General features: G+C 50.7%; 1 protein-coding gene across 1 annotated transcript in view; it reads left to right on the top strand.

Moving 5' to 3' along the window:
- The window catches only part of ZC3H3 (zinc finger CCCH-type containing 3), a 121,715-nt gene that overhangs the window by 39,891 nt on the left and 57,320 nt on the right, over nucleotides 1-24,504 (top strand). The window contains exon 4 of the mRNA XM_082752270.1: nucleotides 6,867-7,014. Within this exon, the coding sequence (XP_082608396.1) occupies nucleotides 6,867-7,014 (148 nt within the window). The remainder of the gene's footprint in view (nucleotides 1-6,866; nucleotides 7,015-24,504) is intronic.

Raw genomic sequence — 24,504 nt, 5'->3', positions numbered from 1 at the left:
GAGCGTTAGGAATCCGTCGCTGCGAGGGATGTGAGATCCTGGGGGATGGTAGCACGGGCTGTGCCATACAACCTGCTGATGGTCACGGTGTAACGGGCCACCAAGCACCAGGAAAGATCTCCGCGTGTTAAATCAGCGTTAGCCTTTCCAGGGCCAGCACACACATGTCATGAATCTTCAGTGCGACGTGCAAGATTCAGATGCTGCATTTACTATGTTGGAAAAGAAAAACCCGCAGCAGTGCAGTTCAGGGGAGCTGTACTCCGAGTCCTCAGGATTTTTGGTGTTTCTAAGGCGTAAAATGTCTCTTTTGTCTCATTTTCGTGCTGTTTTGGGCAGGGCAGGGATTGCAGCAGCTCCCAAAGCAGTGCTGAGAACTTGCTCAGTGCCTTTTAGGGGTGCCCTTTGTGGCCCTTGTGCTCACAGCTCCCTTGCTGAATGGAGAGGCTGACCCCAAGCACCTTTAATCTGGAGCTGGAAGGTGGAAAGAGCAAAATCCCCCAAAGAAACTGGATCCAATAAACCTCCTTTGTAGGCAGCATCACAGCCTGGGCTGGAAATGGGGAAGGGAAGCTTCAGCCCGCGTCCAGGTGGGGACACAAATGGGAAAGAGGAAACACCGGCACGTGGCTACACGTTTATAAAAGTTTACATTTCCCCCCCCTACTCCTTTAAAATGAGTCTGTGAGTGCTCTGGGGGTGTTTCAGGAAAAGTTACCGAAATGCCAAGGGTGTTGAAGCCTCGGTTTTGGCGTTGGAGGAATTGGGAGCAAGACTTCCTCGTCGGACAGCCCCCAGGCAGATGGCAGAGGAGGCTGCGGAGGAGCTCAGGTGGATTCTCCAGACGGGTACATCAATCAGCAAGACGGATGGGTAGATCTGAGAGATGGATGAACTAAATCACCGCCTTACCAACTTCCCCGGCGCAGGTTTCCGTCTCGATGTGCTCCCTGGGCACAAATTTAGTTCGGGAAGAAGGCTCCGAGGGGTGAGCGGGGCGGTTTCGCTGGGGACAGCTTTGCTCCAGCCCTGCCTTGCTCGTCACTCTTCAGATTTGCCAACTCGAGCCCCGCTTTGCCAAGGCCGGCCCTCAACCCAGCTGGCTGCAGTTGTGTGATGGAAAATCCAGCCCTCAGCCCGGACGCTTGCGTCACCCTTGGGGTTTTTCCACCGCGGAGGCAGGATTCCCAGCTTCCAGGACTGCACGGCGATCCCCTTTCCCTTCCTTTTTTTTTTTTTTTGTGCCAAGGAAAAGTTTTGACACAAAATTTTGACATTTTGTGTCAAAATTCACGGAGAAGACACTAGAGAAAATGACATCTGGAAAAAAACCTGCAATTAAATGTAATTCCAGTTCCCACTGTGCAGAGGTTTTACTCCATTCCTGTTGTCTCCGTGCACTGTGTCCTGAGCCATCTCTTGCCCAAAAAATCCCTAGATGAAAAACACCTACCTGAAGCTGGTTTTGGGAATTGTTACTGCTCAATCAGTGCCCTGTAGCTGGGAAAATGGGATTGTTCTCCAGGTTGTTTGCACTCAGTAATGAATATCTTGAAGCTGGTGGGCATCATTACAGCCATAGCTTGAGGAGGAGAAGCAGCCAGCCTGATGAATGGGGAGAACAAAGTTGTCCCAATCTGAAAATAAGCTTTTTTTGTGAGAGTTTGGTAAGATTTGGTTGCTTTATTTGCAAATGTGTGATGAGAACACAGGAGCGAGGCTTTGGGTCCTTGCTGGGTGTAAGGCAAGTAGAGATGTAACTCGTAATAAGTTGTCCTTTAACCACATCCAGTGGTATTTCCATGTGGAAATGGTTCTTTCCCAGAAATGTCACATGAAATCATTTCCCCAAGGCACTCTTGAGCTCGGTGAGCTTTTGACAACTGCATTTTCCCCTCGCAGGTGGGTGATGCTTTCCCCTTGCTGCCACGCCGTAGCTCCAGGAAACAAAATCCGGTTCTTTTTGCTTCTAACCTGGAAATTCGAGTGCAGACACAGCCACACGCGAGTCTTTTAATAGCAGTTGTGCGTGTTAAAACCTTCCCTGCTCAAACATTAACCCTAAAATTTCCTCGGCGTTGCTCTCTACCAAGTGCCACCGTACCCATGCGTTGTCGTGCCCGATGGCTTCCGTTGGCTTCATCCTTGCCTGTGGCTTGTTCAATACAAGGAATTTGGGAAGCAGATTCAGTATTCATTCCCCACATGGGCTCAGCTGAAAGCTGCTGCTGGGAAAAAAGAAATCCCCGTGCTCCTGGAGCCCACTGAAACGTTTCAGCTGCGAAGCCCGTGCTTCTCTCATCCTCCGCGAGCGCCGCCGCCAACGCGGCAGCCTCGTTGGGGTCGCAGGTAAAACCCTTTTGCTCAATGGGATTTATTTCTTATTCAGCAGCAGTTCGTGATCAGAAACCATCGTTTACACTCCGGCATAAACAGCCGCCTCCCTCGGAAGAGCTCCGTGCTGAACGGGTGTGAAAATTCAATTCCCCTCTTAAACCGAAGGACGGCCCTTTCGGAAGCCGATTGCGGCGGCAACATAATTAACCTCTTGCTGTGCCATTCTGCGGGAACATATTGAAGGCTCTCGGTGATAATCACCCCCTAATACCGGTGTCTGCTTTCACACTCGATTCGTAACAGCATTACGGTAATCCCAGAGCCTTTTGTCGACGCGCGGGGCCCGGCCAAGTTGGGAAGCACAACAAAAGGCGTCGGGGCCGGCGTCGGGCAGGCGTTGCCGGCGTCCTGCGAACCACCAGAACGATGTGAGCTGGGGAGAGAGGCGTGGAGGGCTGTGCTGAAACCCCGGACACACGAACCCGTGGAGATCTGTCCTTCTGGGAAGGCCGTTTTGTGCAGAGCCGCTTCGCGTCTCTCTTGAAGGATGACTTGGGGAGGTCCCCAACCTCTCCCGGAGCCCCTCAGAGTTGTTTTTTTTTGGGTTGTTTTGTTTTTTTAAGGTCATCAGAGGTAGAGTCACCCTGTCTTTTAGGGACTCTCAGCTTTTAGCTGCTGGGACCCTTCCTTTTTCTGGCAAATGGCTCAGCATAATTGCTATTACGCGCTCCGTGCTCCCACAGCAGGTCCCGAGTCCAGCTGCTGCCCTCGTGTTTTATCCCCTCTCCTCTCTCCTCTGTTCGGCTCGATATTTTCCTCCGCTGGGCATCTCCTCCCCTTCCCAACCTCTTTTCACCCAGAGAAGAATCTGGGGCTGGGTTTTGTTCTCCCACCGAGAAATTCAGCTCAAAATGTGCTCCCAAGGCACTTTTTCTTCCCAAGGTCTGTTTCTGGAGAAGCAATTTGGTTTTATCCGAGGTTTTTGGCTTCTGCTTTGATTTTGTCATCGTTCACCTGGACCCAGGCGGGTTTTTAGCTGTGGCTTCGTGCCCACAGCACCTGTTATTATTTTTATTTTTCCCTTCTTTTGCTTCCTAAACAAGTCCCTTGACCACGCGGGAAGCTTTCCCCATCCCAAATCTTTTTCCTAAAGCTGCAATAACCCCTTAAATTTAGAAATCTGCGCTCCTGGAAACGTGTCCTTGCTCTTTTAACTCTTTTTTTTCCCAGCAGTGCAGGGTTTGCTCTGCTGATGCTGCACTTTCCGAGCAGCAGCACCTCCGGGCTCAGCCGGGTGCCGAGGTCACCCACGACGTGGAGAGGAGAAGCAAGGGAGAAATTGGGGCAGATCATCCCTTTTTTGTGGAATATCCCCCAAAAGGATGCAGTTCCCAGTGTTTAGTTTAAAGCCACAGCAGGAAAAGGGGCAGAAAGCTCACAAAAAGACCTGTTTTTTTTGAAGAAGCAGGCAAATTTACCCAATACCTTCCTCTTCTTGCTCATCTTTTTTTGGCAGAAGTGGAGCATTACAGTTTGATGGCAGCCCTAGGAACAGGAGATTTTTGTAATTAACAGCAGGTCAGTATTTCTCCCCCTAATTTTTCTTGCCATGGAAGAAAATTTATATTTATGTTTCTACAAAAACAGATTTTCTGTGTTTTTTTTATGTTTCTACAAAAGCTTTCACGTTTTTGTTGAAACTTACGTGCGAGCGATCTTAGTTTTGCATTGAGGGAGGAATAAAAAAACGAGAAAAAAAGCTTAAACCATCACTTTTATAAACTTCCTGGGTTTGGGGGAGGCACAGAATAGCACTAAGGGGCACTTTGGGGTTCTTGGGGCCGTGAGAGCTCGGGGCACAGCCGGGTGTGCACGATTTAAGGCCGCCAGAAGGCAGCAGGACCTCGTGTTGTCTCCAGCTCTCCCGCAGGCATCCCAGGAGCTGTTTTCCTCTCCTGGCCTCAAACATCCCCTTCCTGAAGTGGTGTCAGCTCCTGGAACCTCTTGGGGGGCAAAATCCGAGCTGAAATAACGCCCTACATCACCCTGTGGCATTTGGCCCCTTTCCTATAGGGTGCGTGCCCTCTATAGGGGATGTGATCCTGGACCACATCAGCTCAGAGGCACGATTGGTGCTGGAACACCTCAGGGAGGCTTTTTGGACCTGGCTTTCCCATCTGAAGGTCGATTTGAGGCCTTGGGGTCCCCGGGCCAGGTTTTTTCGGAGCCCTCAGCCAGCGGTGCCCGGGGGAAGCGCGGCTCTGAGCAAAGCCCCAAGCTCAGCAGTGCGGCGCGGGCCTGATAAATGGTGCTCATATCCCATTCAAATATGATGCAAGCAGATTTTTTTTTTTCTTTTTTTTTTCTTTTTTTTTGTAGTTTGTCTTCCACTGCGGTAGTAAAGTTTTTAATTAGGAAAGCTAATGAGATCGATTAGTCATTAGAAGTGACCTCTGGATCTCCGCGAGGAGCGTGCGCGCGTGTGCCGGGCTGATAACGGGGGACGCCGGGGTATTGTTTGTAATAAAAGCCTGAAGTGTTTGATTTGAGTGAAATGTGCCACGGGGAATACATCATGCGGAGCAAAAAAAATTACAACCCTGGGAGCCTGTAATGAAGGGAATTAAACCAACATCCTATCTAAATAACATGATTATCTACACAAAACCCCTCAGCTAGCAAGTAATAATAGAAAAGCGAGCTCTTCGGAGAGCCGCTTTCACGAGGTGCTTAATGCTGGGCAGGCGGCTTCCGAAGAGCAGCTCCGGCATGAATACAACATCCAATTACTGCCGGGGAATCGAGTTGAGAGCAGGTGCCAGCCCTTCCTTCTGCGTGCCGGCCCCGGGGCCGCTTGCGAGCCCCGACGATTCGAGACCTCCCCGTGTCTCCCGCGAGCGTCGGGCAAGGGGGGAGATGGCAGCGGGGGCTTGGTTGGGTTCTGGGCTGATTGGAGGCAACCGGGGGCCCGAGCAGGGGCAAAAAAACAAGTTAATAATGCAATCGACACAGTCCCAGCTTCGTAATTTTGTAAGGTTGGGGTGGAGGAGGCGAGGAGATGCTGGTGCTGTTTGGGGAGGCTGCGGGGTTGTGGCTTCCCTTCCCTTCCCTTCCCTTCCCTTCCCTTCCCTTCCCTTCCCTTCCCTTCCCTTCCCTTCCCTTCCCTTCCCTTCCCTTCCCTTCCCTTCCCTTCCCTTCCCTTCCCTTCCCTTCCCTTCCCTTCCCTTCCCTTCCCTTCCCTTCCCTTCCCTTCCCTTCCCTTCCCTTCCCTTCCCTTCCCTTCCCTTCCCTTCCCTTCCCCCAAAACCAATTCTCAGAAGCAAATTTATCCAACTTTGCTGTTGTTTTACACAATCCCAATTACAATCAGTGCTCAAACCTTGCAAAGGGCTGTCAAGACTCATGGCACAATCATTGCCCCGAAGAATTTTGTCGGAAAAAGTCCCAGGGCATAGAAACAGTGGTGGAAAGCCACTTTGATTTTGTCCTTTCCTCTCGTTTTCCTTCCCCCTTAAAGCTGTGGGCTTTTGCAGTTCCTCTGGTTGCTCCTGCGTGAGCTTTTTACCTTTTTTTTTGTAGATATTTGATATTTGTTTGCTTGTGAGCATCTCCCAAATCCCGTACATTTAGAGGCTGGCTCAATGAAGGATGGCTAAATACCTGGGAAATGAAGAGCTTTTAGGACAAAAACAAATAAAAAAGGGAATTTGTCGTTCTCCTTTCCTAATCCCGTGGAGTCTTTATCGAATACATCTCGTTTAATTTTTAACCCAAGCCACCAGAAGCTCCTCAAGGCACCGCTGCTGACTTCTTGGCATTTTGGGGTTGTTAACATTGAGTGTTTGGGCTGTGGATGTGAAAACACTTGGCCATAGTATGAAAATTCCCTGTGCTTTGTCAAAATAATATAGAATTATAAATATAAAATATATTATATATATATATATATATAAGTCTGCGTGTTAAACTTGGGAGCTGCAGGTTGCTCTGGGGGCCAAGAGCCACCTCAAAATGCCTTTTCCTTTCTTTTTTTTGGTTCTTCACCTCAACATCCCAGCGAGGACCACGTTATCTGGGAAGCCCCGCTCTTCTCCAAGGGATACGTGGGGATGGGTACAAGGTTTTCAAGGAAAATAATGCTTCTGCTTTTCCCTTCGATAATTTTAAGGAGAGCATCTCCGAGAAAAACCGCCAGCCCTTTAAATCAGTTCTAAAACCAGCAGACTGAAGTCTCGGCGTGTAGTGTCAGCTTTAATTAGCCGGGCAGTTATGGCTGGATGTTATAAAACCAGGCAATTAGACGCCTTCCTTAAAGCTGCAAAAAAAACCAAAAATGTGGAGAAAACCAAACACACAACTGGTAATGGTGTGAAACGTTCAGCGGGATGAACTGGTGTATAGATCGTCCCGCAAAATGTTCTCAAATTGGGGGTTCAGTGCAGAAATCTCCTAATGGAGGCATTGGGGATCGAGGTTTTGTATGGGAACGTCCGAATTTCATCCTCTTTTCCCCTTCTGCTTTCCCCTAGGTGCCAGCTTGCTCTTCGCGAGGAGCCCCCCGGCCAACAAGGTGATCAAGACGCGCTACAGGATAGTGAAGAAGAACGTGGGCTTCCCTTCCTCCTCCTTCAGCAGCCCTGTCCCCAGCTGGAAGACCCGGCGTCTGGGGACATCCAGGTAACCCTGCCACCCCTCGGATGCAGGACCCGAGAGCCACAACCTCTCCGTGCCGTTACTGCTGCGCATTATTTGCACGAATCCCTTAATTTCTCTATTTGTTTAGCCGCTTCCACGCGGCGTTTATTGACTTAAAGTGTAAAATCGTGTTAGTAATCACGTTAGCCTGAGCCGGGCTGGTGGCAAACGGCTTCCCGCAGCCTGCTCCTTCAGATCCGTTCCCTTTTTGAATTCATTGTGGTTAAATAAGCCGTGAGGATGCCGAGGAAATGCACACAGCTCTCAATATCAGACCTAAGTAGACTTACTGCGTGTTTGGAGAGAGACACGTCCTGCTAATGAGGCATGGTTGATTGTGGCTGCTCCTGGGAGAACTGGTTCTCTTTCTCCTCCTCCTTAAATGCTGGTTTGCTCTTGTCAGGGGCAATATTTTGGGGAAAAAGAGCCTGCTCTGCTCTGCCCGTGCCGTTATTCACGCCTTGGGTAGACCCAAGGAACTGGAGGACGTGTTGGGCTGACCCCTTCCATTGGCACACCCTACATGGGTTGGCATCAGGGTGGTTTCCTCCAAAGGTGCTTTCCTTCGTCTTCACGCCGTGTTCCAAGGGCTGACCGCTTTCCTGGTGAGTGCTGGCTGCTGTGGAGACTCAAAAGATGGCGGGGATTGTTTTTAAAGCCTAACTTTGCCCGATTTTTCCCCTTGCTCTACGTGGAGTTGGCAACGAGTTTAACAAATGTTCCTATCAGAAGGGAAGGTGGGTTTTGAAAAACCTGAGGATGGTGAGGCAAAGTTCCAGGAAAAGAGGAGAATTTTTTTTTAAAAAAAGACGTGTTTATTTTCAAACCATTAAAAAAAAATCTAGAATTAGATTTGATATTTTTTCTTGGTCTTTCAAGGAGCTTGTAGTTTGGAAGCTCCTGGTCCAAGTGCTTCTTCTTCTATGGAAACCATGGGTTTGGTTGGGACTAACGCCTTTTACCCAAATTTTCTGCATTCAGTCTTACCTGCACCACCTCCTCCTCCTTTTTCTTTACCTTCTACTTCCATCTACACATCCAGTCCCTTTTCGGCAGTCCTGGGATCGAGACATCTCCTCTTACTCCCCTCCAAGAACATTTACTTTGCCTCTTTTGGTACAATTCCTGCCCTGCTTCTAAGTGCCACCCCTGTTTTCAGGTCCCTGGGGGCAAATCCTTGCGTTGTCCTTTCCCCAGCCAAACCACGTCCTTGTTTTCCTGCTCCCTCATCTTGTATTTGTGTTGAATCGAGCTCGCAGACGTGTGCTTGTTACCGACAGATAAATTCCTCGCTTGCTCGCCGCTGTCAGGCAGTGATAGACAAGCCAGACCATCAAATAACGTAATTCCTGTGTTTCTTCTTCGGGCTAAATAGAAACTCCTTAAAAAACATTATTATTTATTATTATTTAAAGCACGGCTTTTGTTCTGTGAATTTTATTACGGTAAAAACTGCAGTGGTAATCTCAGAGGCTCGTAGTTTGCTGCTGGTAATTGCGGCACCCGGCTGCTTTGTGTGCAGGTGAGGATTTGTTTTCTCCTGTTTCCTCCTGCACTCTTGCCCTTTCCCATCTCTGCCTCAGTTTGCCTGGGAAGTGGCTGGTTTTTTTCGCCCTGAACCAGCCACTTTGAGCAAATCTTGCTTCTTTCTTTAAGTCCGATAAGGGGAAATTTGGTGCAAAGAGCTGCTCGTGGTACAGTCGTGGTAAAATCACCGCTCTCCTCCATCCCCTGTGCTCCCGGCAGGCGCTGGCAGAAGATGGATTTTTTTTTTCTAATTCCTGTGCCTGTGAAACATTCGGTAAGGGATCTGGGCAAACTGCTGCTTTAGGGTCTTTCTGCAGTGAATGTGCCCCCAACCGGGGTCTGGAGAGAGAAAACGTGAGCCAGGCTGGGCTCGTCCCGCCCTGGCATCGCCTCATTTGATTTCTGGGAGGGGAATTTGTGTCTGGGACGTGCTGATTAAGTTCTGCAATCACTCACAGCCAGTGAAAGATGAAGTTTTGCAGCTTGGGGGGCTTTCTGTAGAGTCTCATGGTGTTGTATTGTGGCGTCACACAAACTTTTACCCTCTAATTCATGAGCCTGACTCCAAAACCCAGCAGCACGCGGAGTGTCGTCTTGACATCGTATCGGGTCTCCTCTTCTGCCCCATTACGAGGTGAACCTCACAGCATCGTGGATGTGTTTAATGAGGGTGAGATAATTAGGTTGGGGGCAGTAGGAGGGGAGGGGGCTGGGAGCAGGAGTTTTGGGGTCTGGCCCAAAACTGCGAGGCCGTCGCTTCGCAGAGGAGGGACCCGACCATCCGCGAGCTCCCCCTTGGAGGATAATTTTATCCGTATTAATCTTCGACTTCATTAAATAACGTGCTTTGGATCTTACGGCTGTTTCAGACAAATCTTGATAAAACGCCATCAGCAAATTAAAAACAATTATATTTTCCAGAAGCCATAAATCTCCCGCTCCGTCTCCCAAGTACCTTCGGCGCGTGCGATCCATCATCCCGCCTGGCGGGGGGAAGCACATGGCAAATGCTTCTCCTCTACTTTTGAGTATTTTTCTCTTCCCTGGTGCTCGTAGCATCACTTTGGACAAGCAGCAAGGGGATGAGAGCTCCTTTTCCAGCCACTTTGCTGTGCTATTATCAAAAAAATGGTTTTGTCAAACCAGGACGGGGAGGAAGCATGGGGCATGCCCGCATGTCGTCCCCATAGGGACCGTGCAGATCTCCCCGGGGTCGTTTTGCAGTCCAGGCTTTGTCACCTCTCCCGTTTCACGTTTCGGTGAGTGTCGGATCGAGCAGCCAACTTTTTTTTTTTCCTTTTAATGCCCTTCTGGCCTGAAGCCAGGAGCTCGGCGTTAAAGGGCTGGTGGCACCGTGCGCGAGCGCTGCTCCTGAACTCGTTTCTGGCTGAGGCTATGGGGCAATTCCTGCTGTGAAACCCAGGTTTTTGGGGCTCCAAAAACGATGGGCGGGGGTCTTACGTGGCCGGCGGCCTTTTCTGATTTAATACTTTATAGATTTCACGTAGCAAACTGGGTTTCTGTCCATCTCATGAACCAGGTCTTGGAGATTTCCCTCCTCTTTTTGGCTACGTAGCCAGAAAAACTTTGCTGGAGCATCTCGGGTAGTGCCAACTTGCCAACAAGCCCCAGATTATCAGGAGAAGGAGAAGATGGATGTGTCCAAGTGGTGGGGAGAGTCACTGCGGATCCCCTGGGGATGAGCTGCTTTCTCCCCTTACCTCTGGCTCGCCTTAGACGTGGCCCCGCCGCTGACTTTTCTGGAGGCGATAGACGGGAGTATATTTTAAATTAATTTTACTCCACTTTTTGTAATATTTTTGTTTTAAATAGATTTATAAGCGGCTTGGGGGCTATTTCTCCAAATTTATGAAGATAATTTTCGCTCTCTTGATAAGGTTAAATTTACACCTGCTATTTCCATATTAATTCACATTGCTAAGTGGATCTAATTTTCTTCCGTTCTTCTATCTAGTGAGTGTGGCCTTTCCTAATGCAATTTCCCCCCTCACTAAATCACTGTGATCGGGAGTCATGATCGAGTTAAATTAACTTAAATTAATTTACTTAATAAGAGCTCCAGATCATTGTGAATGAGGTGAAGATTTATTGATCCTCCTTTTCACTCCTCCCCCTTATCTCGCCGTGCTTTGCAGGAGCGCGGCGCGGGAGGGCTCTGATCTGCTCGCCTTCAATTTCATTTTCTCCTTATTGACGTGGCGGTCGGGCATCGCCTGGAATTCGTGCAGGGACATCTTCTCCGTGGCCAGGAGGGGGCCGAGCTGCTCAACACAGAGGAATAGGGATGGATGAGTGACGACGGCGGCGTTCGCAGGTCCTGGAAACGTCTTCAGCCCTTCCACGGTGCCTTCCTTGGACGAGATGCTGCTCCTGGCATCTTCCGTGGCTTACGGGGCCAAAACTGTGCCCGCTTTGCCCAGGTGGGAGATACACAGAGGCCTCGTGGTCTTGAGGGTGCTGTAGGGTTGGGGAAACTACTAGAGGAGAAGGTAGGGTGTCAACCGGTGCCCCCCGGTGCATTTTGGTTGGAGCTGGAGGATGAAGATGACAGCAGGAGGATGCTCCTGGCTGTTGGAGATGCTCCCCTTGCAAATCCACTTGCTCCACGGAAGCAACAGTCTTCTTGCCAGCCAGAGAAAGCCAAAATCCTTGAGCACGCAACCCAAGATACCAGTGGGAAATGTCCCTGTAACCCTTTGGGGGACAACGTGCCTGGTGCTCTGTGGTGGGCTCCACCAGGAACTGTCCCACGAGCACTGATCAGGAGAAGGAGACCCCAACTCACTCATTTACGGAGAGACAAACCCGCTTTGAGACCATTTTTTTGGGGGAGCAGATGGGCTGATGTCGCGTTCGGAGATCCTAGTTACGGGCAACTTCAGCGCTGACCCACTTTGAACAGTTTTCTTTGAAAATAATGATGCCTGTGTTGAAAAGAAAAGTAACCCGTCTGCAAATATTGTCTGGTGCTGGTGGGAAAGCTCAGATATTTCCTTCAGAAAACTTTGCAGCTCCTCTGGAGGGACAAACTTCACCCTCCAGCGTTATAAATAAGTAAAGAACAAGGTAATAAAACAATTTGTCAGGGAAAGTGCCTGCTCAGTAGAAAAGGCTCGTCAGCAGAGGATAAGCTTGTGTATTTTAGTTTTGTTTTCTTCTTTTCTTTCTGTTCCTTGGCCTGGAGCGATGTGGAAGGACCAGGCTGGAACAGGAGCCTCGTTGGCTCGAGACCTTTCCTTTCCTTTCTTCCTTTCCTTTCCTTTCCTTTCCTTTTCCTTTCCTTTCCTTTCCTTTCCTTTCTTTCCTTTCCTTTCCTTTCCTTTCCTTTCCTTTCCTTTCCTTTCCTTTCCTTTCTTTCCTTTCCTTTCCTTTCCTTCCTTTCCTTTCTTTCCTTTCCTTTCCTTTCCTTTCCTTTCCTTTCCTTTCCTTTCCTTTCCTTTCCTTTCCTTTCCTTTCCTTTCCTTTTCCTTTCCTTTCCTTTCCTTTCCTTTCCTTTCCTTTCCTTTCCTTTCCTTTCCTTTCTTTCCTTTCCTTTCCTTTCCTTTCCTTTCCTTTCCTTTCCTTTCCTTTCCTTTCCTTTCCTTTCCTTCCTTTCCTTTCCTTTCCTTTCCTTTCCTTTCCTTTCCTTTCCTTTCCTTTCCTTTCCTTCCTTTCCTTTCCTTTCTTTCTTTCCTTTCCTTTCCTTTTCCTTTCCTTCCTTTCCTTTCCTTTCCTTTCCTTTCCTTTCCTTTCCTTTCCTCCCCAAGATCTTTGGATATCCACCAGCAGCAACACGATATTTTGGGGTGGAGAAAGCCATTGGCAAGCACGGTCTTGGTCTTTGAATCTTGGGATTTTATCTCGGCCATTTGGGGTTTGATAAAGGTTGTCCTGAAAACCAAACGCGCCAGGTGCATGGGGCTGGGACAGGCAGAGGCAACTTCCCTTGGATCCTGCTCTCTCCATTCCCAACCCCACCGTCTCAAAGACATCCAGGAGAAGCCAGAGGCAAATAAATTACACGTAATTATTTCTCCGTGTTGCTCAGCAGGAGCTGCTCTGGGGTGCTCGCTCCGACGCACCTCCAGGAGAAGTCAGCGCGCTTTTATTTTTTTGGAGAGCTGCACGGGACGCAGCCTGGCAGATAAATCGATGACTTTTAGGGCTTCCCCTCTTTCCTTTGACACCCTCGTGCTGGGCAAACCTTGACGTCTCCATCCCAGCCACATGGGGATGGGAGGTGGGGAATTGATGAGCGTTTTCCTTGGGTTTCTTCACCAAAACCCGCGCGGTGCCAGGCTCTGGGCATCACCGGGACGGTCCGGCGGTGCTGGCTCAGCGTGCCAGGAGGAAAGCTCATTAAATCACGGCACGTTAACGAGCCTGGAGGGGGGCTGAGAGCTGCTACGAGCCCCGTTCGGGGCCGTAATGCATGGGGAGAGAGAGCAAAGCCGTATTTCTGCGGGGCCGGGATGTCACGGCAGAAAATCCGGAGAAAAATGTTAACGTCGGCGGCTGCCGCTGCTAATTGCTGGGTGCTGCGGGGGAGAGGCTCGAATCGAAGGCACCGTATATTGCGAGGAGACAGCGACGGTGGGGTTTTTATCTTGAGCTCAGCAAAGGCTGCCTTTTTCTCCTCGCTCCGTCTATTTGATCCCCTCGCTTTAGCGACCTGGGGGGAGCGCCGAGGTTTTTATATCTCGATGCCTCGTCAGGGGATGCTCCGATGGGATTTTTTTGGCTCCCGGATGGTCCGTGAAGGGCCGGGGACATCATAACCCGACGGCCAGAGGCCGTGGCACCGGGGTTAATTTCCTTTTATCAAGACGAGCGGTCTCGCTCCGGTCCTCCCCGGCTTCCGCTGCGTTAAGCTGAAAAGGAGTCGAAATGTGACTAATGTCCTTAAAGCTCCTGTCAATTTTTTTCTCCCCAAATTCATTTGACATGAAAGTGAGAAGTAAACAGAAAGCCTGCGTTTAAGCAGATAACTTGGAAAGCCTTTTCCATCACATTTAAAAACGGCCGTGTCATGGATTCTGCGAATTGGCGGCTTCTATTTTGTTTTATTTTATTTTAGTTTAGTTTTTGTCTGTGCGGTGAATTTTCTTTTAATAATCTCGACGTGGTTTTACGAGGTTTAGGGATAAGATTTTTTTTTGAAGGGATGTTAAACCATTCTCCCGACTGACATCTCATTACAGTGAAATTCATCTGCCCGGATTGGAGACGTTACAGGCAGGAGGAAACCGGGGCTTTCCGTCTGAAAACGTGTTTTTTTTTTTTTCTATGGGAAGTACTTTTAATCTTTTTAATGAGGATGGTATGAGATACACAACCCCGCATTGTTTCGGAGAAGTCCTGACATCTGGCCTAACGTAATCCAGTTTCTGTTGGGGACTAGTTAGAGGCTTTAAAAAAAACAATGTCGCCTCTTCTCAGCAAAGCTCGGGATTAATCTTTCATGCTCTCCCCGCTCCCCCCATTGCAGAAAGACGCATTATAAAGCTCAATCTCTTTTTTTTTTTGCCTCTTTTTCTTTTTTTTTGACTTCTATTTCCCTCTCCCTAACCAGAACTGGAATCTGGGCCTGATTATCTCGCCCTGATTTCCCAAGCAAGCATCCCACGTCGGCTCCGTGCACCGTGCCGCTCCCGGGCACCGTCCCCACTCGTCCTCCATGTCCCCATACTCTATCCTCCGTGTCCCCATGCCCTGTCCTCCACCTCCACGAACCTCCTGAGGTCCTGTAGGATCACCCCGTGCCCTTATAGGATCAAACATCTCCCCCTGCTTCCCCTCCCCGTGTTTCAGAGCTCTTGGTGCTGGTGCCCGCCGGCGGCGCCGCGCTCCTCCTCGAAGGGCCGGCCGCAGTCATCGAGCTCTACTTCGGAGGAATCTAATGAAAACAAAATAAAAGCGGGACTCAGAGGTTAACGACCAGCTTTAAATGCATATGGAAATGCTTAAGAATAATGGGATTTTCCTTTTTTAATTTTGCTTAATGGAGTTAGGGGAGTTTGGAATGGATTCGATTAAAAATAAAAGTGTCACTTCCCAACCTGGGGAGGCAATTATGGGTTATTTACTCGGGATTGTGTTCATCTTGGATCAGCCCCTCTTGCAGATCTTCCCAGAGCCTGGTACAGGCAGAAAGGAGATCTCCATCTGCCCTGTGCCGGGCAAATCCTTCCCTGCTCAGATCACAAATCCCGAAACCGGGACCTGGTCTTTTGGGGAGATCTTGTGGCTTCGTCGCATGCTGGATCTGCAGCTGTTTATTTTGAGAACAGAGAGGAGGTGTGGGACTTGTTTGACCTAAAACTGGAGAATTTCTGCTTATTTTCCTCCCTCTCTGAGCTAGTGGGGTACAACTGGTAGCCCATGCGCTGCGTTATTTAGGGGATGCACCTGGATGCGCCTTGCGTTTCCTGCACAGGTCCTGAAAATAACTTTTTTTTTCCCTAAAATCCATAAAATTCCGTGGGTTTAAGGCACCTCGAGACTACCAGGCTTCTTATTTGGCTGCTTAAATGCGGCCACAGATCCGGAGCCCAGAATTCCTCTTGCTCTCTGGGTGTAGGGATGGAGATGCAGAAAGCATCCCGGATGCTTTGGGGTCCTTCACACGGCAGGTCTGGAGGCTCCTCGTGGATAGAACTGACCCCAAAAATGCTCTCAAGGCCCGAGACATCCCGAGTGACACAAAGCAAAAGGTTTTGCTGAAATGAAGTGGGTTTGTGGTGGGGATGTTGGCTCTCCAAGGAGGCAGAGAGGAGGAGAACAGGCTCCCAGGACGGTGCAGCCACCTCTCAAGGGGCTTCTGCTGCACGTGTTCACCCAAATCCCAGTGCCCAGAGTGGGACAGGCGTGACTGGGACATCGGTCTGCACAAACCCCAAGCCACACTGCACGTGTGATGCTATTTTGACCCAAAAGTCACGTAGAAAAGGATGAACCCAACGGAAAACCAAGCTAAAAAAGAGCGAAATGCTCCAAATCTCACTAAGGCTGCAAGCAGGGCTCCTTCTGGGGAGCCACATGGAAACAATCAGGGTTTTTAGGGCTTTCAAACCATCTTCCAGAGCAATGGCTGCTTGCTTGGAGGCATGGCACAACCTTTCCCAGCTCTTTTCGCCGAGCAAAAAGACACCTCAGGGGCTGGAAGCGCCGTAGAGGGCATCGCCTCCGTTGTGTAACGCTGCAGGCGTGTTCACAAGGGGCCGTGCTGCTCCTTAACGGGTTCCTGCTCATCCACAAAGTCTGGGTGCAAAGGTGAAATGTTTTCTTTAGGGTTTATAACGGGCAGAGAGCGCGCGCACGGCTGCCGGAGGATTTGCTGATGAGCGGCGATTCGTTAGGCAGGATTTCTTCCCCCCTTCTTTTGTCATCGCCTCGCCGTGCTTTCAGGCAGCTTTCAGAAAAAAAAAAAAGCAGGATAGCCCGAACAAGGAGGTTTACGGGGATTAAAAGAGGAGGATTTTGAGCTGCGGGTCAGCAGTTTCGGATCGGGGCCGGATCGTATGGCCCAGGAGAACCACAAGGGTTCACGTGGAGCCTCGGCGCCGATTTTGGGAGCCCGTTTTCAAGTGCTGAGACCCTGGGATGGGTGAACACCTGCATTTTCCTCTCTGTTGGCTTTTGGGAAGGTTTGTTCTTCCTCTGCAGGGCAGGATCCTAAGGGTTTCCTCTTGAGCACCCTAAAAACGATGGTACCCGTGGCAGTCAGGAGGCTGGAGCTTGCCACTGCTCTTCGTTTGCTTGGGGTCCACGTGGGAGCTCCTTGAAACGCAGCACGTGGGCTGAAGAACCTCTCCAAACTCAAATCATTACATCCTTACACACCAACCAAGCAAAAAATAGTGGGAAAATGTTAAATATGGGTGTTACGGTGTTGCCTGTGGGTTCATGAGCAGGTCCTGGTGGTGACACCGGGGACTGGAGCAGCTCTCCAAACCCTTTTGGCCCCATTCGCCCTGGGGCATCTCTTTTTTTTTCCCTGGAAACTCCAGGATAAAATATCTCACGGGGCCGTGAGCTTTCTGATATCGCTGTTCCTTTCGTCCACCCAAATTCCCTAACGTCAGTTGTGCCTCTTAAAAAAAAAAAAGGAAATAAAATAAATTCTTACCCGATAGGAGCCTTTTTCACCCTTTTTAGCCCGGGCTTCAGCAGCAAGCAAGCAAGTCCCGGAAAGATGAAATCTGCTTGGGGATACAGTTTGCAAAATTGCACACGCTCGGTATTTTCAGCTCATTTCGAAGCAGTTCTTAACCTCTGGAAGCGGTTTTTCCCGGGCTGCTAAATCCCACCTAACGGCGGAGCAGTTGGAGGATATTTTTTTTTCTGGCGCCGGGCATTTTCAAGTGTCACTGCTTTTTCACCTGCCAGTGACAGCTGCACGAGCGATGGATTTAATTTCGAAATTTCTGCCCTCTTCGGAGATGAGCAACGGCAGGGCAGTTTTTTTTATTTTTTTCTTTCCATTTTCCCCCTTTCCCTGAATGTTTTTTGCTGCAAACCTGCGACTCCTTCGCTCGGCGCAAGAAGTTTTCGCCGTGCCGAGCGCCGCCGCGAAAGTTGGGACAGGAACAAAATAATAATAATTATAAAAAAAAAAAAGCAGGAGAGCTTCGGGTTGTGCTGAGTGGCAGCTCCGTGCTCCCCGGCTCTGACCCCGCTCGCTTCTCCTTAGCTCCTGCTCTGAGCCGTGGCCAAATGCTGCTGGCAGCTGGGCTGCCCCGTGCCGTGCGCCTGCCTCGGGACCCGGGGAAAGGAGAGGGCGAAGGGTTTTTTGTGGGGGCACGGAGGTCGCTTTGCTTGGCAGGCGCTCGAGCTTGGTTTGTGGCTGATTAATTCATCCCAGGCTGAGCAGACGTCGAGCTCGTTTTCGGGCCGGAGGATGGCTCCATCTGCTTCGTCCTGGGGTGAGAAATAAAGGCGCTCCCCAAGGGGGCTGGAAAGCCGCTCGTGGATCGGGGACCGCCGAGGGATACGCCCTGCCGTGCCCCCGAGCTGGTGCTGCAGGGCTGGAAAAGGCTGTGAGGAAAATCCCCGGGCTGCAGGGACCTTCGGAGCATCTCTCTCTGCAGCCACGTTAATGGCAAGTCCCTTGCACGGGGACTTCTTGCAGCCCCGAGGTGAGAAGTGAGGGTTAAAATGGTTTTGGAGGATATGGAAGCGAGGAGCAGAGCGGTGGAGGGGACCCAGGACCCCAGACCGCTTCCCACCTGCTTTTTGGGTCCCCTTTTGATGCTGGGCTCTCACATGTGGCTGTTTGGATGCGAGGATTGGTGGATACCTAGAAAAATTAACTTATTTTTTTTCATCTGGAGGCATTTGAGAGGTGTAAACCCTCCTCAACTGCCAGCTGGGATGCTCCATGTGGGCATCCCGGGCAGTGCTCCCCATGGGGCTACGTGCAGCTCCCAGTTTGACCAGTAAGGCTCTCCATGAAGCAGCGCAACCTTACTGGGAAGGCATCGCTTGGTATCCATCCACCATGAGGTGGAAATGGGGTATAGCATTGTTTTTTTTGGGGGTACAACATTTGTGTTTTCCATATCGGATGATCTGTACCGAGAAAAATCAGTGGCCGGACTTGCAAGAGGTGTTGGATGCCTCCACCCTGACAATTTCTCCGTGAAATTCTTTCCGTAGCTGCTGGAAATAACCCGTTTTTGTTTAATATCTAGATTTATCTGCCTGTTTAACCACCTTGCCCCTAAATCCCTGCACGGGGCTGGGATCCGGCTCAGCCCCTGGCACGTCCCTGCTTTTGGAGGGGAACGGCCGAGCTCCCCAAGAAGCAGGGGACCCTCGCCGACATCTGTGGCTGGCGCTGCCCGCCGGACCCGCCTGGAAGAAGGATTTGCAGAAGGACAGGGGGAGGTCTGAGAGGTCACAGCTGTTAACGCTGGGAAAATGGGAAGAAAAAGGGGCTGGGGGGGTTCCCGAACTTGGCACGAGCGCCGCGGCCACCTGTCCGGAGGCATCAGTGGTTTTCGCAGCCTGGAGTATGTTTTAAATACAAATAATTTCCTTTGGTTTTAATCCTCCCCACCTCCCAACGAATCTGGATTTCATAATTATCGATGGTTAATTAAATAATGGACAAATAATGAGAATTGTCAATGCCAGGTCAATGGCTCGGCACCACCATGGGGGGGATCGGGGCACGTGAGCACACGGTCAGGGTGCTGGGAGAGGTGGGAAGGTGCTGGGAAGCTCCAGCACCGAGGTCCCAAGCAATGAGAGGTGTTTATTTATTTATAATTTAGTTTTTTATTTATTTATAATTTATTTTTTTCCCCCATCGCTGTCAAAGCGTGCATGGGACGGGCGCTGGCTTTGGCGAAGTGAGCTAAAAAAAACGTAGCTCGTATTTTTTGAAATTCTCTTCATTCCTGTTTGGTTTTGTTAATATTTGCAAGACTCACATCTTGTTTTGAAACATGAACAAGAAGATTGGGAAGCCAGGCAACCAGCTTCGGAAACACGAGAAGAAACACGAAGAAAGAGCTCCAAAAGGTGAAAGGCGAAGACGGGCGCGCATCCGGGCTGCCTCCTGGGCGCCTCGGCACCGTGGCTGGAGGCAGTGCTCCTGCTTTGGGTTATTTCTCTTCTTTTTGATGAAGAACACCCAAATGGCTTTGAGCAGTGCTTGGAAGAGGAGGTGTTGACTGAGGGTACTGGGGGAAGCTCTCGGTGTCCTCAACCGGTGGCATCGGTCCCGGCCGTGGTCTTCGGGAGGTTGGTTCCCCAAAACCTACAAGGGGTGGCGCTTTTCTCCCCGGTTTGGTGCTGAAATGCATCTCTTCTACGTGGACCAAAGCACTGTAGGTGTTTTGTTTTAATTACTCCTCTGATAATTACACCAGGGCTGCAAGAAGAAATGGATCGTGCTGCCCACCCCCTCCGAGAAGTGGCGGCTTCGAGAAACGCTTCCCCCAGCTTTCAGACCTCCAGCCCCGAGCGATGGAGGTGAGCCGCCCTGCCTGGGAAGCCTCAATCTATCCTGCAAAACAATTTTTGGGAAGCCTCAACCTATCCTGGAAAGCTTTTTTGGGAAGCCTCAATTTATTCTGCAAGTCCGAGACCCCAAAGGCACCGGCGGATGGGGTCTGGGTGCCGGGGTTTGTCCAGAGCCTTGACATCGACGTGAAATTTGGGATGAAATTCTGCTTGAAAAGGCGCTGGGGGAGCGCCTCCCGCCTCCTGCTTGCCTTTTTTCTGTCGGCGATGCTGAAGCCAGGCTTCCTCCGGCAGGTTTTTTAAAATTTTATTTGATGAGGAGAGTCGGTTATGACTCCCCGAGTGCCGTAAAAGTTAATGCGATAGTCTCTCTGCGCCTGTGCTCATTTTTATAATTTTTTATTTTATGAAACAGGACAGGGAGCTTAGTGACTTATTACTATTCATTTCGTTTCAATGCAGTAAATATTGATTCAGTTGGGGGTTTTCAATTTAAACCGCTCGGCGATTATATAAAATATTACTGGCCTCTGAAATTATGCTTACCGATCCCTTCGGCTGCTCATTAACGAAGGAGTGCAATTTTTAGATCCCTTTGCTTTCATCACTCTAATAAATGGGCTAAGCTCCCTTTTTTTTGCACGCAAGGTGCTGGAGACTCAGCTAGCGGGGGCTTGACAGCCTCGGTGCAGCTCTTAATTTGGAGGCGCTTTCAAAGGCTTCTGCAGTTTGCGTTTGGAGGCGTGGAGGGCTCTTCCTTCGATTCCTTGGTCTCAGCAGAGCCCCTGGCCAAGAGCTGGGATGCCCTGAGCTTTTGGTTCAAAGCCAGGTGCTCGCACCGTTGGGTCTCTGGGCTCTTTGAGACCTCAAAGGAGCCCTTTGCACGTGTTTCGAGGGACAAAAAAAGGAGTTTTTGGGGAAAAAAAGCATGAGCAGAGCTCGTGTAAAGGCATCGTTCGCTGCGGAGAGGCTGCTCGATGCTCCGTATGCTCATGGTGAAGCATTGCGTGAACCCTCCAAGGGATGCTTCAGGGGGCACGAAGCATGTCTTGGTGACCAAATTAAATCAAAAAAGCTTTTGGAAAGACAGAGCTAAGACAGAAACCTTTGGAAAACTTCTTGGGTGCCACCTGGGGGCTCTTCCCACCCAGAGTTGGTGTCTCCACATGTGAAGGATGGAGACCAGGGGCCCTGGGGGCAACCAGAACTGGCTTCTCCTCCCACTTATCCATCCTGGAGCTACCGTGGGAAGGGGACAAGGATGGGTTCAGGGTATTGTGGTGTTGATGCTGCACCTAGGAAGAGTTGGAGATCTTTGTACGTCTTCTGGAGGCTCTGGCAAGTCGGAAAGAAACCAAACATTTCAGACCTAGGGGAGCATCCCCACATCCAGTGGTCAAACACTTGATTTTGGGGGTTAACCAGCACGGCAGGAGAGCTGAGAGGTGAGGAAGGAACCACGATTTTGTTGCCAAAGTGCCTTGAAGAGAAGAAGAAGGGCCCACGGAGATCAGTCACAAGCCCTTGGCTCCTTCAAAATGCACCCGAGGCCGTGCGACAGCCGGGAGGAGGCTTGGAAATCAGCCGGGTTAGCCGGAGCTGCGTTAATTGGATCAATGCTAATAATTTAAAACGCATCGGCAGGGGAAGGGAGCGTTTGGCCCAGGTTGTATTTCTCGGGCCGAGACATTTTGCGCTTTGTGCTGCGCGCAGCACTTAACCCTCGGTGGCCTCCCCCCCAAAAAATAAGCCCCAAAGCCCAAAAACGTGGCCAAAAAGGGACTTCACGTGAGAGAAAACCAAACTATGACCTCACTGCTGTGAGGCCTTCAAGTGTTTTTGCCAATATTTGAAGAATTTATTTGTGTATAACGATATTTGTGCATAATGTTCCTGTGCTGTCGCAGCACGTGGCACGCGCTGGGATTTTGGGAGCCGGGCAGGCAGCTTCTGCCAGAGACCGATGGCAATGGGGTCCCGACCTCCCCAGACCTCGTTGCAACGGATCGAACCCTTTTCGGATCTTGAATTGCTTTGTAAAACCTTTTGGGCTCTTGCAACGATGGTAAATAACGTACGGGTTGGTTTGCGTTCTCCCGGTGTGGTTTATCTCGTGCCGGGGAAGGGATTTGGGCTTCCCGACGCACGAAAGCGGGGAGGAGATTTGCCTTTAACGTGCCTGTGCCACCCAGGAACGCGATCCTTTTATTGCGACGCCAAGTCATTCGTCCTCGTTGGTGGAGTATTTATGATGGGAGCTGCGGGTGGCGTTTCCCTCGGCTTGAATTTCATCAGCTGGCGAGGAGCTCTCCGGTCGGCCCCGGGGGTTGCTCTTGCTTTTGAGGCACGGCAGCATCTTACCTGTTGCCTCCTGTCCTTGCTTTCCCTCGGGGCCATCATCTCACCCCATCCCTGGGGATCGGCACCCCATACGTTTGGGTTTCTCCTCCCCTTTTCATTTTTTATTTCTTTTTCAGTGGCTGCTCGGTGTTCAAGGAGCGTAAAACCGCTCGCCACTTACCACGAGCTGTCACCACAACAGCTCCTCCTCCTTTTTAATAATAAAAAAGGAAACAGGAGAGCCCTCATCGCCTCTCTGGGAGGGCAGGGGAATGGGTTTGGATGTTCCTGGAGGTCACCTACCAAAAAGCAACCTCGTGTCCCTCTGGACCTGCTGCTCTGCACCGTGCTGAGTCCTCCTTGAAGGCTGGGACCACACGTGGTCGCCTCTGAAGATGCTCCAGAGTGGAAAATATACAACAGGTATTTTATTTCCCCCCCTCCTGCAGCATCTGGGGGAAAAAGAGGGCAGATACTGCCCTCAGATGGCCAGGTGACACAACCCACCGAGGTGCTGGTCAGCTCCAGGACCACCCAAACCCCCACCCGAGAAGGTGCCTTCATCTTGAGCGAACCCCAAGAGACCCGGAGGTGCTGGTGGATCAGACAGCTCCCCTCTTCGCTGTTCAAAAATTCTTCTTGAATTTCCAAAACGTGAGTTTCGGAGCCATCCTGGCATCCCCCGGTGCCAATTTTCCGCCCCGTGCCCCTCTCCTCTGCCTGGTTTTTGTCACCAGCCTCGAACCCGAGCCCTGAAGCGCGGGTGACAAACGCCTCCCGAGCAAGCAGCCTGTCACCTGCTGCCGGGGCCACAAGCTAAAAAGGGCTGCTGACAGCCTCCTGGCCCCAAACCAAGCCACCACCCTCGGACCTTGCTGGGGACAAACCAAAATCCGGCCACCTGGGGCTGCTCCGCGACCGGGAGCATCGCCGCCACCTCCCCTAACTCCTTGGGGCCAGCTGAGAAAAAGCTGCTTTTATTTTTATTTTTTTTAATTTTTCCCTTCTCTTTTGCAAGTTTCGTGCTTTTTTTTTTTTTCCTTTTTTTCCCTTTGTTTTGGAGGTTGTTTTTTGTTTTTTTGTTTTTTTTTTTTCCCCGAGCTCAGCAAGGTTGGGCGGGCGGGCTGGCCGCGCGCACCGCCAGGCATGCGAGGGGGGCCCGGTTTAATTTGCGGTTAAGAGATCTGTTCAGATTGCATCCACTTCCCCAGTCAGCACTTAATTGGCAAGTCGCTTGATTTAACAGCGTGGGAGCCGGCACCGGAAAAATGGCTCGAATAAATCACTGCCTGACGCCAGAAAATAGATATAATCTCAACATTAACTACATTAATAGTAGCAGGAGCCGAATTAAGAAAGCCATAAAGTATAGGCAGGAGAGTATAAATTACAGCCATCTCGCCGTGTCTTCTTCAGGCTCGGCTTTGCCTCCTCTCCCAGCCCTGCTGGACCTCTCCCAGCCCTCGTTTGGGGTCCGGCCGTGCCAATTTTTGGGGGGCAGCAGCAGCGAGGTGCTTTGCAGTGGCACGGGAGGAGATTTTCATCGTGGTTTGGGCTCCGTGCTGCATGGGGTGAAGCGTCCGTTCCTCCCCAAGCAGGGTTTGTTTTCCCTGGTGGATAAATTAAAATAAAGGCTGGGATGTGGGAAAGGAAAGGAAAAATGATTCAGTTTCACCTTGATGGGAGGGAGAGGGAGCCTGGCTCGTGCCCTCTTCTTGCACCTCCCTGGTGGTGGCTTGGGGATGAGTCCCTGGTTCCCGGGAGAACCGCGGTCGATCCCTCATCTCCTTCCTTTTGGGTTTTCGGGCTGTAAAATGGGTGATCTGGCTTTCTGGTGTAAGCACAGGGGATCAAAAACGAAAGAAAAGCCCCCGAAAGCCAACGAGCCCGTGTGGAGTTGGGAGGAGGGAAGGCGGAGAGGTCTGGGTGCAGGTGGGTCCCCAAGTGCCCGTGTTCCCAAGCCATTTGGAGAACCCGTACCTTCATTTCCCAGCTCTAAATCGAGGGAAAGCAGCTTGGGTAAGCAGCTCTGGGGTCTTGGGAGCAGGGTGGTGGCCGAGCATCCTTGCCACGAGCGGATGGGGAGCAGTAAAACAGGGCAGGGGGGCTGAGATTGTAACTGCTTGCGTGCTGCTGGCACGCCCCGCGTCAGCTTTGGAGAGATATCATCATGGAAATCATTTTTTTTTGTCCCTTTCTGCCTCTGCACAGAGGTGGAGGATGTTGAGAGGCAGGTGTTGATGCTGCATCCCACCCTAATGTGCCTGTGCAGGGTTGTGTGAGACCCCTGAGCCAGTTTTGGGTTCGTTTGCGAAGTTTTTCCCTATTTTTTTTGGCTCTGGAGCCCTGAGTCGCTCTGGGTCTGATGCCAGCAGAGGGAGACAGCTCTGTGCGAGTCCAGCACGGGGAAGGCTAATTCAGCTTTAATCGGAGAGTGGCAGTGAATTTATTCCCTTTTCCCATACACGTTGAACACACATCGCTTCGGGATGCCAAAATTGGGGACTTTGGCACCTGGGAGCTGTAGAAATCCTCGATGACCTCTCTCTGCGCATCCTGCATCCGATATACTGCGTGGGGACAGCCCCCCAGAGCCTTCATCTTCAAAACAACATCACAACCATCGTGCACATC

Source organism: Aythya marila (assembly GCF_965140915.1).
Source record: "Aythya marila genome assembly, chromosome: 2".
NCBI lineage: Eukaryota > Metazoa > Chordata > Aves > Anseriformes > Anatidae > Aythya > Aythya marila.
Note: the sequence above shows the minus strand (reverse complement) of the source record. Positions and strands in the feature narration are given on the sequence as shown.